We start from the raw sequence: 19,425 nt of genomic DNA, 5'->3' as shown, positions 1-19,425 counted from the left end.
TGTAGAAATTACATGTATAATTACGTCTGCTGGAAATGCAAAAGTGGTCTGGCAATTTCAAATAAATGAACAATCATAAAACCATGTAACTCAATTATAACAAGGTTTTGTGATAAAGGTCTGCATTGCGTTCATGTTATCTGGATGTATGTTATGAACACATTAATTCCTATTCTATTCGAAAAAAAAATAATTTTTCAAGTTTCATTTTATCTTGCTTAAACATCCCTAACAATAAAAATTGATCCGTTAACGTGGATACTCTCAATATTAGATCTGCTCTATCACGTCCCTAGCGTTGGTCTTTTTTTTTTGGAACAAAACTGATTTGATATAGAAAGGGTCGTTTAAAATTTGATCGCTTCGTTTTCTGCTGATTTCTATTTTGTTGCTAAAAAAACGTGATTTTATCTGTAATTTTTGTCATGATGCGGGAATAATGTTAATCATGAATGGAATATCATTGTAATGAGTCACGTATCGGCATGACACTGGTCAGATATATTAGGGTAATTAAGTTGCCGTTCGATTTTGGATAACTTATTATAATTATTCATAATATACATGTATGTAATTCAAATTGAAATCAGTTCATGTATATTTTTTTCTGTAATAACGGAATATAAAAAAGTTCAATTCAATACAGCAAATTCTCTATGCAGTAAATATAAAAGTGAATCCAAAAAAAGATATTCATAGACTTCAATTTTGTATATGTAAACCTGCTTTAATTTAAAGATGTTCTTATCAACGTGCGTTACAGAATTATCGTCTTTTGATTTTAGTTTTTACCACTGTTATTTCTACGGACCGCAGCTTGGCTAGCTCTACAGAAAGTATAACTACAATCTCAAATACTTTGACAACGACGGATGCATACATCTCTACAAGCTCCAGACGTAAGTTTTTTTTTTAAGAAATTCATAGCATTTATTTGTAACTCTTTTAAAGACACTGATATTTCAGAGTTTATTAGCAGATAGTGAAATTAGTTGAATAGTTGGTACACGCCTATCTTCCATGTGCAATTAAACTCTTAAGCTTCTATGATGTTTGATTATGTGTCATCTTAAATTTTTTGAATGCATTTATAGTGTAGAAATGTGTATCCTACACTGGTGAACTTCGAGAAATCATCGAGTTGTCAATCCTTTAACCTACTTGTCTAATAACATTTGACATTGACATTTGAATACTTTCCAAAAGTAATCAAAACAATTAATGTAACTCAGTATACAATGAAGATGTTCAAAATAGGTCAAAAATAATTTTAATATGCTAAAGACAATATTTGCGAAAAAATATGTAATTTGTCAGGTCCCTCTCCACTTAATTTTGTTTGATAGAATGAATGAACCCCCCCCCCCTTTCCGGATTAGGAATTTAAGGTTTGTCGGAATGCTAGAACTGTAGAAAGTATTGTTTTATTCTACCGGTCTTAAGAAAAATCTTCACAGCATTCACTATATCCCCCAAAGACAAGGTAAGTGATGTCTTAAAGTTAGGAAAAAGTTGGCGTTTCCTAAATTTAGGAGAGCTTCGAGAAACAGACGTAAGACTAAGACATACCCTAAGATGTATTTAGGACACACCATAGTCCTATGCTAGCTTCGTGAACATGCTTGCTGATTTGTTAAAATATTCATGACATGAATGCATTGCCATCTACTATTTATTTGGCAAAGAGTTTGATATTTATATACAAATTGACATGAAAACATCAAATGTTTACGAGTGCAAAAAACTTACACAGTATCAAGTCATCTCTTATCAATTTAATGTAATATAATTCGTTCCAAGTAATATAATAGAAATTTAATTTGGTTTGAACAAACGATATCAACAATTGCTATCAAACTTTAACATATAAATCATTAACTAAACATGCAAATTATTATTTTAAAGCAAAACTTATCATATTTTTTATCAACTTTACCCAAGTATATGCAAAAATGCAATTACTTGCATGCCTTAAATATTGATAATTCAGAAAGTTATATAAACATTCATACAACAGCCGAAACAACAAAAAACGATACAGCATCCACCTCTAAAATCACTTCTTCAACTACTGTGCCAGACGCAACCACCACCACAGTAGGCAGCACGGAGTCTTCCACTAGCGAGACTACCACTGCTGGCCTGACAACCACCGGTGCACATAGCAGTACCACAACTGAAGCAAGTTCCACGAGCGCTACTGAGGCCACAAGCACAACAGCTGCAGATACCACAACAACAACAGCTGAAAGTACAACAAGTGAGGCTAGCACATCCACCACTGGACTCATTTCTTTAACTACTGTGCCAGACGCATCCACCAACACAGCAGGCAGCACGGAGTCTTCCACTAGCGAGACTACCACTGCTGGCCTGAATACTACCGGTGCACAGAGTAGTACTACGCTTGAAGCAAGTATTACGAGCACTACTGAAACCACAAACACAACAGCTACAGAAGCCATAACAACAACCACTGAAACTACTACAAATGAGGTTACCACATCCACCTCTACACCCACTTCAACTAATGTGCCAGACGCAACCACCACCAGAGAGGGTAGCACAGAGTCGTCCACTAGCAAGACGACCATTGATAGCAAGACAACAACTGCTGAACAAAGAAGTACTGCAACTGAAGCAAGTACCACAAACACTACTGAGGCCACAAGCCCAACAGATGCAGTCGCCACAACAACAACAGCTGAAATTGCTACAAGTGAGTCTAGCACATTCACCACTGGACTCACTTCTTCAACTTCTGTGCAAGGCGCAACCACCAACACAGCAGGCAGTACAGAGTCGTCAACAAGTAAGACTACCACTGCTGGCGTGAACACTACCGGTGCACAAAGCAGTACCTCGATTAAAGCAAGTATTACGACCGCTATTGAAACCACAAATACAACAGATGGACTAACTTCAACTAATGTGCCAGACGCATCCACCACCACAGAGGATAGTACGGAGTTGTCCACTAGCGAGACTACCATTGCTGGCAAGACAACAACTGCTGAACAAAGCAGTACTGCAACTAAAGCAAGTACCACAAACACTACTGAGGCCACAAGCCTAACACCTACAGTCTCCAAAACAACAACAGCTGAAATTGCTACAAGTGAGGCTAGCACATTCACCACTGGACTCACTTCTTCAACTTCTGTGCCAGACGCAACCACCAACACATCAGTCAGCACAGAGTCGTCCACTGGTGACACTACCATTGCTGGCCTGAATACAACCGGTGCACAAAGCAGTACCGGAACTGAAGCAAGTATTACGATTGCTACTGAGGCCACAAATACAACAGCTACAGAAGCCACAACAACAACCACTGAAACTACTACAAGTGAGGCTAGCACATACACATCTACCTCTGTATTCACTTCAACTAATGTGCCAGTCGCAACAACCACCACAGAGGGTAGAACGGAATCGCCAACTAGCGAGACTACCATTGCTGGCAAGACAACAACTGCTGAACAAAGTAGTACTGCAACTGAAGCAAGTACCACAAACACTACTAAAGCCACAAGCCCAACACCTACAGTCACCAAAATTATAACAACTATAATTTCTACAAGTGAGGCTAGCACATTCACCACTGGACTCACTTCTTCAACTTCTGTGCCAGACGCAACCATCAACACAGCAGGCAGCACAGAGTCGTCCACTAGTGAGACTACCACTGCTGGCCTAAATACTACCGGTGCACAAAGCAGTACCGCAACTGAAGCAAGTATTACGAGCACTACTGAAACAACAAACACAACAGCTACAGAAGCCACAACAACAACCACTGAAACTTCTAAAAATGAGGTTAGCACATCCACCTCTGGACTCACTTCAACAAATGTGCCAGACGCAACCACCACCACAGACGGTAGCACAGCGTCGTCCACTAGCGAGACTACCATTGATGGCAAGACAACAACTGCTGAACAAAGCAGTACTGCAGCTGAAGCAAGTACCACGAACACTACTGAGGCCACAAGCCTAACACTTACAGTCTCCAAAACAACAACAGCTGAAATTGCTACAAGTGAGGCTAGCACATTCACCACTGGACTTACTTCTTTATCTTCGGTGCCAGGCGCAACCACCAACACAGCAGGCGGCACAGAGTCGTCCACTGGTGAGACTACCACTGATGGCGTGAACACTATCGGTGCACAAAGCAGTACTACGATTGAAGCAAGTATTACGACCGCTAGTGAAACCAAAAATACAACAGCTACAGAAGCCACAACAACAACCACTGAAACTACAATAACTGAGGCTAGCACATCCGTCTCTGGACTCACGTCAACTAATCCGCCAGTCGCATCCACCACCAGAGAGGGTAGCACGGAGTCTTCCACTAGCGAGACTACCATTGCTGGCAAGACAACAACTGCTGAACAAAGCAGTACTGCAACTGAATCAAGTACCACGAACACTACTGAGGCCACAAGCCCAACAGATGCAGTCGCCACAACAACAACAGCTGAAACTAATACAAGTGAGGCTAGCACATCCGCCTCTGCACTCACTTCTTCAACTTCTGTGCCAGGCACAAACACCCACACAGCAGGCAGCACAGAGTCGTTCACTGGTGAGACTACCACTGCTGGCGTGAACACTACCGGTGCACAAAGCAGTACTACGATTGAAGCAAGTATTACGACCGCTAGTGAAACCACAAATACAACAGATACAGAAGCCACAACAACAACCGCTGAAACTACAATAACTGACGCTAGCACATCCGTCTCTGGACTCACTTCAACTAATGTGCCAGACGCATCCACCACCACAGAGGGTAGCACGGAGTTGTCCACTAGTGAGACTATTATTACTGGCAAGACAACAACTGCTGAACAAAACAGTACTGCAACTGAAGCAAGTACCACGAACACTACTGAGGCCACAAGCACATCAGCTGCAGTCGCCACAACAACAACAGCTGAAACTAATACAAGTGAGGCTAGCACATCCGCCTCTGCACTCACTTCTTCAACTACTCTAGATCTGCTAGACACTACCACCACCACAAAAGGCAACACTGAGTCCTCTACCAGCGAGACTACTACTGCTGGCATGCACCCTACCAATGTACAAAGCACTACCGCAACTGAAGCAACTACAACGAGCGCTACTGAGGCCACAAGCCCAACAGATGCAGTTGCCACAACAACAACAGCTGAAATTGCCAAAAGTGAGGCTAGCACATTCACCACTGGACTCACTTCTTCAAATCCTGTGCCAGACGCAACCACCAACACAGCAGGCAACACAGAGTCGTCCACTGGTGGGATTACCACTGCTGGCCTGAATACTACTGGTGCACAAAGCAGTACCGCAACTGAAGCAAGTACCACGAGCAGTACTGAAACCACAAACACAACAGCTACAGAAGCCACAACAACAACCACTCAAACTACTACAAATGAGGCTAGCACATCCACCTCTGGACTCACTTCAACTAATGTGCCAGACGAAACCACCACCACAGAGGGTAGCACAGAGTCGTCCACAAGCAAGACTACCATTGATGGCAAGACAACAACTGCTGAACAAAGCAGTACTGAAACTGAAGCAAGTACCACGAACACTACTGAGGCCACAAGCCAAACAGATGCAGTCGCCACAACAACAACAGCTGAAATTGCTACAAGTGAGGCTAGCACATTCACCACTGGACTTACTTCTTTAACTTCTGTGCCAGGCGCAACCACCAACACAGCAGGCGGTACAGAGTCGTCCACTGGTGAGACTACCACTGATGGCGTGAACACTATCGGTGCACAAAGCAGTACTACGATTGAAGCAAGTATTACGACCGCTAGTGAAACCAAAAATACAACAGCTACAGAAGCCACAACAACAACCGCTGAAACTACTACAACTGAGGCTAGCACATCCGTCTCTGGACTCACGTCAGCTTATCTGCCAGTCGCATCCACCACCACAGAGGGTAGCACAGAGTCTTCCACTAGCGAGACTACCATTACTGGCAAGACAACAACTGCTGAACAAAGCAGTACTGCAACTGAAGCAAGTACCACGAACACTGAGGCCACAAGCCCAACAGATGCAGTCGCCACAACAACAACAGCTGAAACTAATACAAGTGAGGCTAGCACATCCGCCTCTGCACTCACTTCTTCAACTTCTGTGCCAGGCACAAACACCCACACAGCAGGCAGCACAGAGTCGTTCACTGGTGAGACTACCACTGCTGGCGTGAACACTACCGGTGCACAAAGCAGTACTACGATTGAAGCAAGTATTACGACCGCTAGTGAAACCACAAATACAACAGATACAGAAGCCACAACAACAACCGCTGAAACTACAATAACTGAGGCTAGCACATCCGTCTCTGGACTCACTTCAACTAATGTGCCAGACGCATCAACCACCACAGAGGGTAGCACGGAGTTGTCCACTAGTGAGACTACCATTACTGGCAAGACAACAACTGCTGAACAAAGCAGTACTGCAACTGAAGCAAGTACCACACACACTACTGAGGCCACAAGCCCAACACCTACAGTCTCCAAAACAACAACAGCTGAAATTGCTACCAGTGAGTCTAGCACATTCACCACTGGACTCACTTCTTCAACTCCTGTGCCAAACGCATCCACCAATACAGCAGGCAGCACAGAGTCGTCCACTGGTAAGATTACCACTACTGGCCTGAATACTACCGATGCACAAAACAGTACCGCAACTGAAGCAAGTATTACGAGTACTACTGAAGTCACAAACACAACAGCTACAGAAGCCACAACAACAACCGCTGAAACTACTACAAGTGAGGCTAGCACATCCACCTCTGTACTAACTTCAACTAATGTGCCAGTCACAACCACCACCACAGAGGCTAGCACAAAGTCATCCACTAGCGAAACTACCATTGATGGCAAGACAACAACTGCTGAACAAAGCAGTACTGCAACTGAAGCAAGTACCACGAACACTACTAAACCCACAGGCCCAACACATGCAGTCGCCACAACAACAACAGCTGAAATTGCTACAAGTGAGGCTAGCACATTCACCTCTGGGCTCACTTCTTCAACTTCTGTGCCATACGCAACCACCACCACAGCAGGCAGCACGGAGTCGTCCACTGCTGAGACTACCATTGCTGGCCTGAATACTACCGGTGCACAAAGCAGTACTACGCTTGAAGCAAGTATTACAAACGCTACTGAGGCCACAAATACAACAGCTAAAGAAGCCACAACAACAACCACAAAAACCACTACAAATGAGGCTAGCACATCCACATCAACCTCTGTACTCACTTCAACTAATGTGCCAGTCGCATCCACCACCACAGAGGGTAGCACGGAGTCGCCCACTAGCGAGACTACCATTGATGGCAAGACAACAACTGCTGAACAAAGCAATACTGCAACTGAAGCAAGTACCACGAACACTACTGAGGCCACAAGCACAACACCTACAGTCTCCAAAACAACAACAGCTAAAAGTTCTTCAAGTGAGGCTAGCACAGTCACCACTGGACTCACGTCTTCAACTTCTGTGCCAGACGCAATCACCAACACAGCAGGCAGCACAGAGTCGTCCACTGGTGAGACTACCACTGCTGGCCTGAATACTACCGGTGCACAAAGCAGTACTACGCTTGAAGCACGTATTACGAGCACTACTGAAACCACAAACACAACAGCTACAGAAGCCACAACAACAACCACTGAAACTACTACAAAAGAGGGTATCACACCATCCTCTGTACTAACTTCAACTAATGTGCCAGACGCAACCACCACGACAGAAGGTAGCACAGAGTCGTCCACTAGCAAGACTACCATTGATGGCAAGACAACTGCTGAACAAAGCAGTACTGCAACTGAAGCAAGTATCACGAACACTACTGAGGCCACAAGCCAAACAGATGCAGTCGCCACAACAACAACAGCTGAAATTGCTACAAGTGAGGCTAGCACATTCACCACTGGACTAACTTCTTCAACTTCTGTGCCAGGTGCAACCACCAACACAGCAGGCAGCACAGAGTCGTTCACTGGTGAGACTACCACTACTGGCGTGAACACTACCAGTGCACAAAGCAGTACTACGATTGAAGCAAGTATTACGACCGCTAGTGAAATCACAAATACAACAGATATAGAAGCCACAACAACAACCGCTGAAGCTACAATAACTGAGGCTAGCACATCCGTCTCTGGACTCACGTCAACTAATGTGCCAGACGCATCCACCACCACAGAGGGTGGCACAGAGTCGTCCACTAGCGAGACTACCATTACTGGCAAGACAACAACTGCTGAACAAAGCAGTACTGCAACTGAAGCAAGTATCACGAACACTACTGAGCCCACAAGCCCAACAGATGCAGTCGCCACAACAACAACAGCTGAAACTAATACAAGTGAGGCTAGCACATCCGCCTCTGCACTCACTTCTTCAACTTCTGTGCCAGGCACAAACACCCACACAGCAGGCAGCACAGAGTCGTTCACTGGTGAGACTACCACTGCTGGCGTGAACACTACCGGTGCACAAAGCAGTACTACGATTGAAGCAAGTATTACGACCGCTAGTGAAACCACAAATACAACAGATACAGAAGCCACAACAACAACCGCTGAAACTACAATAACTGAGGCTAGCACATCCGTCTCTGGACTCACTTCAACTAATGTGCCAGACACATCCACCACCACAGAGGGTAGCTCGGAGTTGTCCACTAGCGAGACTACCATTACTGGCAAGACAACAACTGCTGAACAAAGCAGTTCTGCAACTGAAGCAAGTACCACGAACACTACTGAGGCCACAAGCACATCAGCTGCAGTCGCCACAACAACAACAGCTGAAACTAATACAAGTGAGGCTAGCACATCCGCCTCTGCACTCACTTCTTCAACTTCTGTGCCAGGCACAAACACCCACACAGCAGGCAGCACAGAGTCGTTCACTGGTGAGACTACCACTGCTGGCGTGAACACTACCGGTGCACAAAGCAGTACTACGATTGAAGCAAGTATTACGACCGCTAGTGAAACCACAAATACAACAGATACAGAGGCCACAACAACAACCGCTGAAACTACAATAACTGAGGCTAGCACATCCGTCTCTGGACTCACTTCAACTAATGTGCCAGACGCAACCACCACCACAGAAGGTAGCACAGAGTCGTCCACTAGCAAGACTACCATTGATGGCAAGACAACAACTGCTGAACAAAGCAGTACTGCAACTGAAGCAAGTATCACGAACACTACTGAGGCCACAAGCCAAACAGATGCAGTCGCCACAACAACAACAGCTGAAATTGCTACAAGTGAGGCTAGCACATTCACCACTGGACTAACTTCTTCAACTTCTGTGCCAGGTGCAACCACCAACACAACAGGCAGCACAGAGTCGTTCACTGGTAAGACTACCACTACTGGCGTGAACACTACCAGTGTACAAAGCAGTACTTCGATTGAAGCAAGTATTACGACCGCTAGTGAAATCACAAATACAACAGATACAGAAGCCACAACAACAACCGCTGAAACTACAATAACTGACGCTAGCACATCCGTCTCTGGACTCACTTCAACTAATGTGCCAGACGCATCCACCACCACAGAGGGTGGCACGGAGTCGTCCACTAGCGAGACTACCATTACTGTCAAGACAACAACTGCTGAACAAAGCAGTACTGCAACTGAAGCAAGTACCACGAACACTACTGAGCCCACAAGCCCAACAGATGCAGTCGCCACAACAACAACAGCTGAAACTAATACAAGTGAGGCTAGCACATCCGCCTATGCACTCACTTCTTCAACTTCTGTGCCAGGCTCAAACACCCACACAGCAGGCAGCACAGAGTCGTTCACTGGTGAGACTACCACTGCTGGCGTGAACACTACCGGTGCACAAAGCAGTACTACGATTGAAGCAAGTATTACGAGCACTACTGAAACCACAAACACAACAGATACAGAAGCCACAACAACAACCACTGAAACTACTACAAAAGAGGTTATCACACCATCCTCTGGACTCACTTCAACTAATGTGCCAGACGCAACCACCACCACAGAAGGTAGCACAGAGTCGTCCACTAGCAAGACTACCATTGATGGCAAGACAACAACTGCTGAACAAAGCAGTACTGCAACTGAAGCAAGTATCACGAACAATACTGAGGCTACAAGCCAAACAGATGCAGTCGCCACAACAACAACAGCTGAAATTGCTACAAGTGAGGCTAGCACATTCACCACTGGACTAACTTCTTCAACTTCTGTGCCAGGTGCAACCACCAACACAGCAGGCAGCACAGAGTCATTCACTGGTAAGACTACCACTACTGGCGTGAACACTACCAGTGCACAAAGCAGTACTTCGATTGAAGCAAGTATTACGACCGCTAGTGAAATCACAAATACAACAGATACAGAAGCCACAACAACAACCGCTGAAACTACAATAACTGAGGCTAGCACATCCGTCTCTGGACTCACTTCAACTAATGTGCCAGACGCATCCACCACCACAGAGGGTGGCACGGAGTCGTCCACTAGCGAGACTACCATTACTGGCAAGACAACAACTGCTGAACAAAGCAGTACTGCAACTGAAGCAAGTTCCACGAACACTACTGAGCCCATAAGCCCAACAGATGCAGTCGCCACAACAACAACAGCTGAAACTAATACAAGTGAGGCTAGCACATCCGCCTCTGCACTCACTTCTTCAACTTCTGTGCCAGGCACAAACACCCACACAGCAGGCAGCACGGAGTCGTTCACTGGTGAGACTACCACTGCTGGCGTGAACACTACCGGTGCACAAAGCAGTACTACGATTGAAGCAAGTATTACGACCGCTAGTGAAACCACAAATACAACAGATACAGAAGCCACAACAACAACCGCTGAAACTACAATAACTGAGGCTAGCACATCCGTCTCTGGACTCACTTCAACTAATGTGCCAGACGCATCCACCACCACAGAGGGCAGCACGGAGTTGTCCACTAGTGAGACTACCATTACTGGCAAGACAACAACTGCTGAACAAAGCAGTACTGCAACTGAAGCAAGTACCGCGAACACTACTGAGGCCACAAGCACATCAGCTGCAGTCGCCACAACAACAACAGCTGAAACTAATACAAGTGAGGCTAGCACATCCGCCTCTGCACTCACTTCTTCAACTACTCTAGATCTGCTAGACACTACCACCACCACAATAGGCAACACTGAGTCCTCTACCAGCGAGACTACTACTGCTGGCATGCACCCTACCAATGTACAAAGCACTACCGCAACTGAAGCAACTACAACGAGCGCTACTGAGGCCACAAGCCCAACACCTTCAGACTCCAAAACAACAACAGCTGAAATTGCTACAAGTGAGGCTAGCACATTCACCACTGGACTAACTTCTTCAACTTCTGTGCCAGGTGCAACCACCAACACAGCAGGCAGCACAGAGTCATTCACTGGTAAGACTACCACTACTGGCGTGAACACTACCAGTGCACAAAGCAGTACTTCGATTGAAGCAAGTATTACGACCGCTAGTGAAATCACAAATACAACAGATACAGAAGCCACAACAACAACCGCTGAAACTACAATAACTGAGGCTAGCACATCCGTCTCTGGACTCACTTCAACTAATGTGCCAGACGCATCCACCACCACAGAGGGTGGCACGGAGTCGTCCACTAGCGAGACTACCATTACTGGCAAGACAACAACTGCTGAACAAAGCAGTACTGCAACTGAAGCAAGTACCACGAACACTACTGAGCCCACAAGCCCAACAGATGCAGTCGCCACAACAACAACAGCTGAAACTAATACAAGTGAGGCTAGCACATCCGCCTCTGCACTCACTTCTTCAACTTCTGTGCCAGGCTCAAACACCCACACAGCAGGCAGCACAGAGTCGTTCACTGGTGAGACTACCACTGCTGGCGTGAACACTACCGGTGCACAAAGCAGTACTACGATTGAAGCAAGTATTACGACCGCTAGTGAAACCACAAATACAACAGATACAGACGCCACAACAACAACCGCTGAAACTACAATAACAGACGCTAGCACATCCGTCTCTGGACTCACTTCAACTAATGTGCCAGACGCATCCACCACCACAGAGGGTAGCACGGAGTTGTCCACTAGTGAGACTACCATTACTGGCAAGACAACAACTGCTGAACAAAACAGTACTGCAACTGAAGCAAGTACCACGAACACTACTGAGGCCACAAGCACATCAGCTGCAGTCGCCACAACAACAACAGCTGAAACTAATACAAGTGAGGCTAGCACATCCGCCTCTGCACTCACTTCTTCAACTACTCTAGATCTGCTAGACACTACCACCACCACAATAGGCAACACTGAGTCCTCTACCAGCGAGACTACTACTGCTGGCATGCACCCTACTAATGTACAAAGCACTACCGCAACTGGAGCAACTACAACGAGCGCTACTGAGGCCACAAGCCCAACACCTTCAGTCTCCAAAACAACAACAGCTGAAATTGCTACCAGTGAGGCTAGCACATTCACCACTGGACTAACTTCTTCAACTCCTGTGCCAGACGCATCCACCAACACAGCAGGCAGCACAGAGTCGTCCACTGGTGAGATTACCACTACTGGCCTGAATACTACCGATGCACAAAGCAGTACCACAACTGACGCAAGTATTATGAGTACTACTGAAGTCACAAACACAACAGCTACAGAAGCCACAACAACAACCGCTGAAACTACTACAAGTGAGGCTAGCACATCCACTTCTGTACTAACTTCAACTAATGTGCCAGTCACAACCACCACCACAGAGGGTAGCACGGAGTCGTCCACTAGCGAGACTACCATTGCTGGCAAGACAACAACTGCTGAACAAAGCCGTACTGCAACTGAAGCAAGTACCACGAACACTACTGAACCCACAAGCCCAACAGATGCAGTCGCCACAACAACAACAGCTGAAATTGCTACAAGTGAGGCTAGCACATTCACCTTTGGGCTCACTTCTTCAACTTCTGTGCCAGACGCATCCACCAACACAGCAGGCAGCACAGAGTCGTCCACTGGTGAGACTACCACTGCTGGCCTGAATACTACCGGTGCACAAAGCAGTACTACGCTTGAAGCAAGTATTACGAACGCTACTGAGGCCACAAAAACAACAGCTACAGAAGCCACAACAACAACAGCTGAAATTGCTACAAGTGAGGCTAGCACATTCACCTCTGGGCTCACTTCTTCAACTTCTGTGCTAGACACAACCACCAACACAGCAGGCAGCACAGAGTCGTCCACTGGTGAGACTACCACTGCTGGCCTGAATACTACCGGTGCACAAAGCAGTACTACGCTTGAAGCAAGTATTACGAACGCTACTGAGGCCACAAAAACAACAGCTATAGAAGCCACAACAACAACCGCTGAAACTACTACAAGTGAGGCTAGCACATCCACATCCACCTCTGTATTCACTTCAACTAATGTGCTAGTCGCAACCACCACCACAGAGGGTAGCACGGAGTCGCCCACTAGCGAGACTACCATTGCTGGCAAGACAACAACTGCTGAACAAAGCAGTACTGCAACTGAAGCAAGTACCACACACACTACTGAGGCCACAAGCCCAACACCTACAGTCTCCAAAACAACAACAGCTAAAAGTTCTTCAAGTGAGGCTAGCACATTCACCAATGGACTCACGTCTTCAACTTCTGTGCCAGACGCAACCACCAACACAGCGTGCAGCACAGAGTCGTCCACTAGTGAGACTACCACTGCTGGCCTGAATACTACCGGTGCCAAAAGCAGTACCGCAACTGAAGCAAGTATTACGAGCACTACTGAAACCACAAACACAACAGATACAGAAGCCACAACAACAACAACTGAAACTACTACAAATGAGGTTAGCACATCCACCTCTGGACTCACTTCAACTAATGTGCCAGACTCAACCACCACCAGAGAGGGTAGCACAGAGTCATCCACTAGCAAGACTACCATTGCTGGCAAGACAACAACTGCTGAACAAAGCAGTACTGCAACTGAAGCAAGTACCCCGAACACTACTGAGGCCACAGGCCCAACAGATGCAGTCGCCACAACAACAACAGCTGAAATTGCTACAAGTGAGGCTAGCACATTCACCACTGGACTTACTTCTTCAACTTCTGTGCCAGGCGCAACCACTCACACAGCAGGCAGCACAGAGTCGTTCACTGGTGAGACTACCACTGCTGGCGTGAACACTACCGGTGCACAAAGCAGTACTACGATTGAAGCAAGTATTACGACCGCTAGTGAAACCACAAATACAACAGATACAGAAGCCACAACAACAACCGCTGAAACTACAATAACTAATGCTAGCACATCCGTCTCTGGACTCACTTCAACTTATGTTCCAGACGCATCCACCACCACAGAGGGTAGCACGGAGTTGTCCACTAGCGAGACTACCATTACTGGCAAGACAACAACTGCTGAACAAAGCAGTACTGCAACTAAAGCAAGTACCACGAACACTACTGAGGCCACAAGCACATCAGCTGCAGTCGCCACAACAACAACAGCTGAAACTAATACAAGTGAGGCTAGCACATCCGCCTCTGCACTCACTTCTTCAACTACTCTAGATCTGCTAGACACTACCACCACCACAATAGGCAACACTGAGTCCTCTACCAGCGAGACTACTGCTGCTGTCATGCACCCTACCAATGTACAAAGCACTACCGCAACTGAAGCAACTACAACGAGCGCTACTGAGGCCACAAGCCCAACACCTTCAGTCTCCAAAACAACAACAGCTGAAATTGCTACAAGTGAGGCTAGCACATTCACCACTGGACTAACTTCTTCAACTTCTGTGCCAGGTGCAACCACCAACACAGCAGGCAGCACAGAGTCATTCACTGGTAAGACTACCACTACTGGCGTGAACACTACCAGTGCACAAAGCAGTACTTCGATTGAAGCAAGTATTACGACCGCTAGTGAAATCACAAATACAACAGATACAGAAGTCACAACAACAACCGCTGAAACTACAATAACTGAGGCTAGCACATCCGTCTCTGGACTCACTTCAACTAATGTGCCAGACGCATCCACCACCACAGAGGGTGGCACGGAGTCGTCCACTAGCGAGACTACCATTACTGGCAAGACAACAACTGCTGAACAAAGCAGTACTGCAACTGAAGCAAGTACCACGAACACTACTGAGCCCACAAGCCCAACAGATGCAGTCGCCACAACAACAACAGCTGAAACTAATACAAGTGAGGCTAGCACATCCGCCTCTGCACTCACTTCTTCAACTTCTGTGCCAGGCACAAACACCCACACAGCAGGCAGCACAGAGTCGTTCACTGGTGAGACTACCACTGCTGGCGTGAACACTACCGGTGCACAAAGCAGTACTACGATTGAAGCAAGTATTACGACCGCTAGTGAAACCACAAATACAACAGATACAGAAGCCACAACAACAACCGCTGAAACTACAATAACAGACGCTAGCACATCCGTCTCTGGACTCACTTCAACTAATGTGCCAGACGCATCCACCACCACAGAGGGTAGCACGGAGTTGTCCACTAGTGAGACTACCATTACTGGCAAGACAACAACTGCTGAACAAAGCAGTACTGCAACTGAAGCAAGTACCACGAACACTACTGAGGCCACAAGCACATCAGCTGCAGTCGCCACAACAACAACAGCTGAAACTAATACAAGTGAGGCTAGCACATCCGCCTCTGCACTCACTTCTTCAACTACTCTAGATCTGCTAGACACTACCACCACCACAATAGGCAACACTGAGTCCTCTACCAGCGAGACTACTACTGCTGGCATGCACCCTACTAATGTACAAAGCACTACCGCAACTGGAGCAACTACAACGAGCGCTACTGAGGCCACAAGCCCAACACCTTCAGTCTCCAAAACAACAACAGCTGAAATTGCTACCAGTGAGGCTAGCACATTCACCACTGGACTAACTTCTTCAACTCCTGTGCCAGACGCATCCACCAATACAGCAGGCAGCACAGAGTCGTCCACTGGTGAGATTACCACTACTGGCCTGAATACTACCGATGCACAAAGCAGTACCACAACTGACGCAAGTATTATGAGTACTACTGAAGTCACAAACACAACAGCTACAGAAGCCACAACAACAACCGCTGAAACTACTACAAGTGAGGCTAGCACATCCACTTCTGTACTAACTTCAACTAATGTGCCAGTCACAACCACCACCACAGAGGGTAGCACAGAGTCGTCCACTAGCGAGACTACCATTGCTGGCAAGACAACAACTGCTGAACAAAGCCGTACTGCAACTGAAGCAAGTACCACGAACACTACTGAACCAACAAGCCCAACAGATGCAGTCGCCACAACAACAACAGCTGAAATTGCTACAAGTGAGGCTAGCACATTCACCTTTGGGCTCACTTCTTCAACTTCTGTGCCAGACGCATCCACCAACACAGCAGGCAGCACAGAGTCGTCCACTGGTGAGACTACCACTGCTGGCCTGAATACTACCGGTGCACAAAGCAGTACTACGCTTGAAGCAAGTATTACGAACGCTACTGAGGCCACAAAAACAACAGCTACAGAAGCCACAACAACAACAGCTGAAATTGCTACAAGTGAGGCTAGCACATTCACCTCTGGGCTCACTTCTTCAACTTCTGTGCCAGACACAACCACCAACACAGCAGGCAGCACAGAGTCGTCCACTGGTGAGACTACCACTGCTGGCCTGAATACTACCGGTGCACAAAGCAGTACTACGCTTGAAGCAAGTATTACGAACGCTACTGAGGCCACAAAAACAACAGCTATAGAAGCCACAACAACAACCGCTGAAACTACTACAAGTGAGGCTAGCACATCCACATCCACCTCTGTATTCACTTCAACTAATGTGCTAGTCGCAACCACCACCACAGAGGGTAGCACGGAGTCGCCCACTAGCGAGACTACCATTGCTGGCAAGACAACAACTGCTGAACAAAGCAGTACTGCAACTGAAGCAAGTACCACACACACTACTGAGGCCACAAGCCCAACACCTACAGTCTCCAAAACAACAACAGCTAAAAGTTCTTCAAGTGAGGCTAGCACATTCACCAATGGACTCACGTCTTCAACTTCTGTGCCAGACGCAACCACCAACACAGCAAGCAGCACAGAGTCGTCCACTAGTGAGACTACCACTGCTGGCCTGAATACTACCGGTGCCAAAAGCAGTACCGCAACTGAAGCAAGTATTACGAGCACTACTGAAACCACAAACACAACAGATACAGAAGCCACAACAACAACAACTGAAACTACTACAAATGAGGTTAGCACATCCACCTCTGGACTCACTTCAACTAATGTGCCAGACTCAACCACCACCAGAGAGGGTAGCACAGAGTCATCCACTAGCAAGACTACCATTGCTGGCAAGACAACAACTGCTGAACAAAGCAGTACTGCAACTGAAGCAAGTACCCCGAACACTACTGAGGCCACAGGCCCAACAGATGCAGTCGCCACAACAACAACAGCTGAAATTGCTACAAGTGAGGCTAGCACATTCACCACTGGACTTACTTCTTCAACTTCTGTGCCAGGCGCAACCACCCACACAGCAGGCAGCACAGAGTCGTTCACTGGTGAGACTACCACTGCTGGCGTGAACACTACCGGTGCACAAAGCAGTACTACGATTGAAGCAAGTATTACGACCGCTAGTGAAACCACAAATACAACAGATACAGAAGCCACAACAACAACCGCTGAAACTACAATAACTAATGCTAGCACATCCGTCTCTGGACTCACTTCAACTAATGTTCCAGACGCATCCACCACCACAGAGGGTAGCACGGAGTTGTCCACTAGCGAGACTACCATTACTGGCAAGACAACAACTGCTGAACAAAGCAGTACTGCAACTAAAGCAAGTACCACGAACACTACTGAGGCCACAAGCACAACAGCTGCAGTCGCCACAACAACAGCTGAAACTAATACAAGTGAGGCTAGCACATCCGCCTCTGCACTCACTTCTTCAACTACTCTAGATCTGCTAGACGCTACCACCACCACAATAGGCAACACTGAGTCCTCTACCAGCGAGACTACTGCTGCTGTCATGCACCCTACCAATGTACAAAGTACTACCGCAACTGAAGCAACTACAACGAGCGCTACTGAGGCCACAAGCCCAACACCTACAGTCTCCAAAACAACAACAGCTGAAATTGCTACAAGTGAGGCTATCACATTCACCACTGGACTCACGTCTTCAACGTCTGTGCCAGACGCAACCACCAACAGAACAGGCAGCCCAGAGTTGTCCACTGGTGAGACTATCACTGCTGGCCTGAATACTACCGGTGCACAAAGCAGTACTACGATTAAAGCAAGTATTACGAGCGCTACTGAAGCCACAAATACAACAGCTACAGAAGATACAACAACAACCGCTGAAACTACTACAAGTGAGGCTAGCACATCCACCTCTGTACTCACCTCAACTTCTGTGCCAGACGCAACCACCACCACAGAAGGTAGCACAAAGTCGTCCACTAGCGAGACTTCCACTGCTGGCAAGACAATCACTGGTGAACAAAGCAGTACTGCAACTGAACCAAGTACCACAAACACAACTGAGGCCACTAACCGAACAAAAGCAGTCACCACAACAACAGCTGAAACTACTACAATTGAGGCTAGCACATCCGCCTCTGGAATCACCTCTTCAACTTCTGAGCCAGACGCAACCACATTCACACCAGACAGCACAGAGTCGTCCACGAGTGAAACTACTACTGCAGGCATAGACACTACCGATGTACAAAGCACTGCCGCAACTAAAGCAACTACAACGAGCACTAGTGAAGCCACAAGCACAACACCTGCAGTCGCAACAACAACAACAGCTGAAATTGCTACAAATGAGCCTAGCACATTCACCACTGGACTCACTTCTTCAACTTCTGTGCCAGACGCAACCACCACCACAGTAGGCAGCACGGAGTCTTCCACTAGCAAGACTACCACTGCTGGCCTGACTACCACTGGTGCACAAAGCAGTACCGCAACTGAAGCAAGTACAACGAGCGCTACTGATGCCACAAAAACAACAGCTACAGTCGCCACAATAACAACAACTGAAACTACTTCAAGTGAGGCTAGCACATCCACCTCTGGACTGACTTCGTCAACTTCTGTGCCAGATGCAACCACCACAAAAGAAGGTAGCATGGAGTCGTCCATTACCGAGACAACCACTACTGATCTGACAACCACCGGTGCACAAAGTAGTACTGCAAATGAAGTAAGTTCCTCAAGCGCTACTGAAGCC

At 46.9% G+C, this 19,425-nt stretch overlaps 2 protein-coding genes across 3 annotated transcripts in view; both read left to right on the top strand.

Moving 5' to 3' along the window:
• LOC128172377 (uncharacterized) overlaps window positions 1-19,425 on the top strand; it is a 51,600-nt gene that overhangs the window by 8,939 nt on the left and 23,236 nt on the right. The window contains exon 3 of one of the 2 annotated variants that reach the window (XM_052838171.1): window positions 786-899. The exons of the other annotated variant lie outside the window; for it this stretch is intronic. The gene's annotated coding sequence lies outside the window, so the exon portion shown is untranslated. The remainder of the gene's footprint in view (window positions 1-785; window positions 900-19,425) is intronic. 2 annotated transcript variants of the gene reach the window in all.
• On the top strand, window positions 134-19,363 carry LOC128193130 (serine-rich adhesin for platelets-like). Its single transcript, XM_052866402.1, has 23 exons — window positions 134-146; window positions 2,312-3,043; window positions 3,170-3,508; window positions 3,863-4,408; window positions 4,553-4,822; window positions 5,249-6,040; window positions 6,164-8,335; window positions 8,462-8,794; window positions 8,921-9,117; window positions 9,214-9,712; window positions 9,839-10,612; window positions 10,757-11,089; window positions 11,213-11,785; window positions 11,912-12,199; window positions 12,368-13,108; window positions 13,208-13,339; window positions 13,439-14,554; window positions 14,678-15,250; window positions 15,377-15,709; window positions 15,833-16,573; window positions 16,673-18,019; window positions 18,140-19,059; window positions 19,298-19,363. Exons 1-23 carry the CDS (start codon window positions 134-136, stop codon window positions 19,361-19,363), a joined length of 13,830 nt encoding a protein of 4,609 aa, XP_052722362.1.

This window comes from Crassostrea angulata, chromosome 1 (assembly GCF_025612915.1).
Source record: "Crassostrea angulata isolate pt1a10 chromosome 1, ASM2561291v2, whole genome shotgun sequence".
NCBI classification, from domain to species: domain Eukaryota; kingdom Metazoa; phylum Mollusca; class Bivalvia; order Ostreida; family Ostreidae; genus Magallana; species Magallana angulata.
The sequence above is the reverse complement of the archived record's forward strand: the minus strand, read 5'-3'. Positions and strand labels throughout refer to the sequence as shown.

What these genes read in the sequence shown, in the direction of transcription:
- LOC128193130 (XM_052866402.1), top strand. An exon ending in CAGCACAGAGTCGTCCACTG is followed by an intron (nt 13,109 to 13,207) that starts GTGAGACTACCA and finishes CAAAAACAACAG; the next exon opens with CTACAGAAGCCACAACAACA. An exon ending in CAGCACAGAGTCGTCCACTG is followed by an intron (nt 13,340 to 13,438) that starts GTGAGACTACCA and finishes CAAAAACAACAG; the next exon opens with CTATAGAAGCCACAACAACA.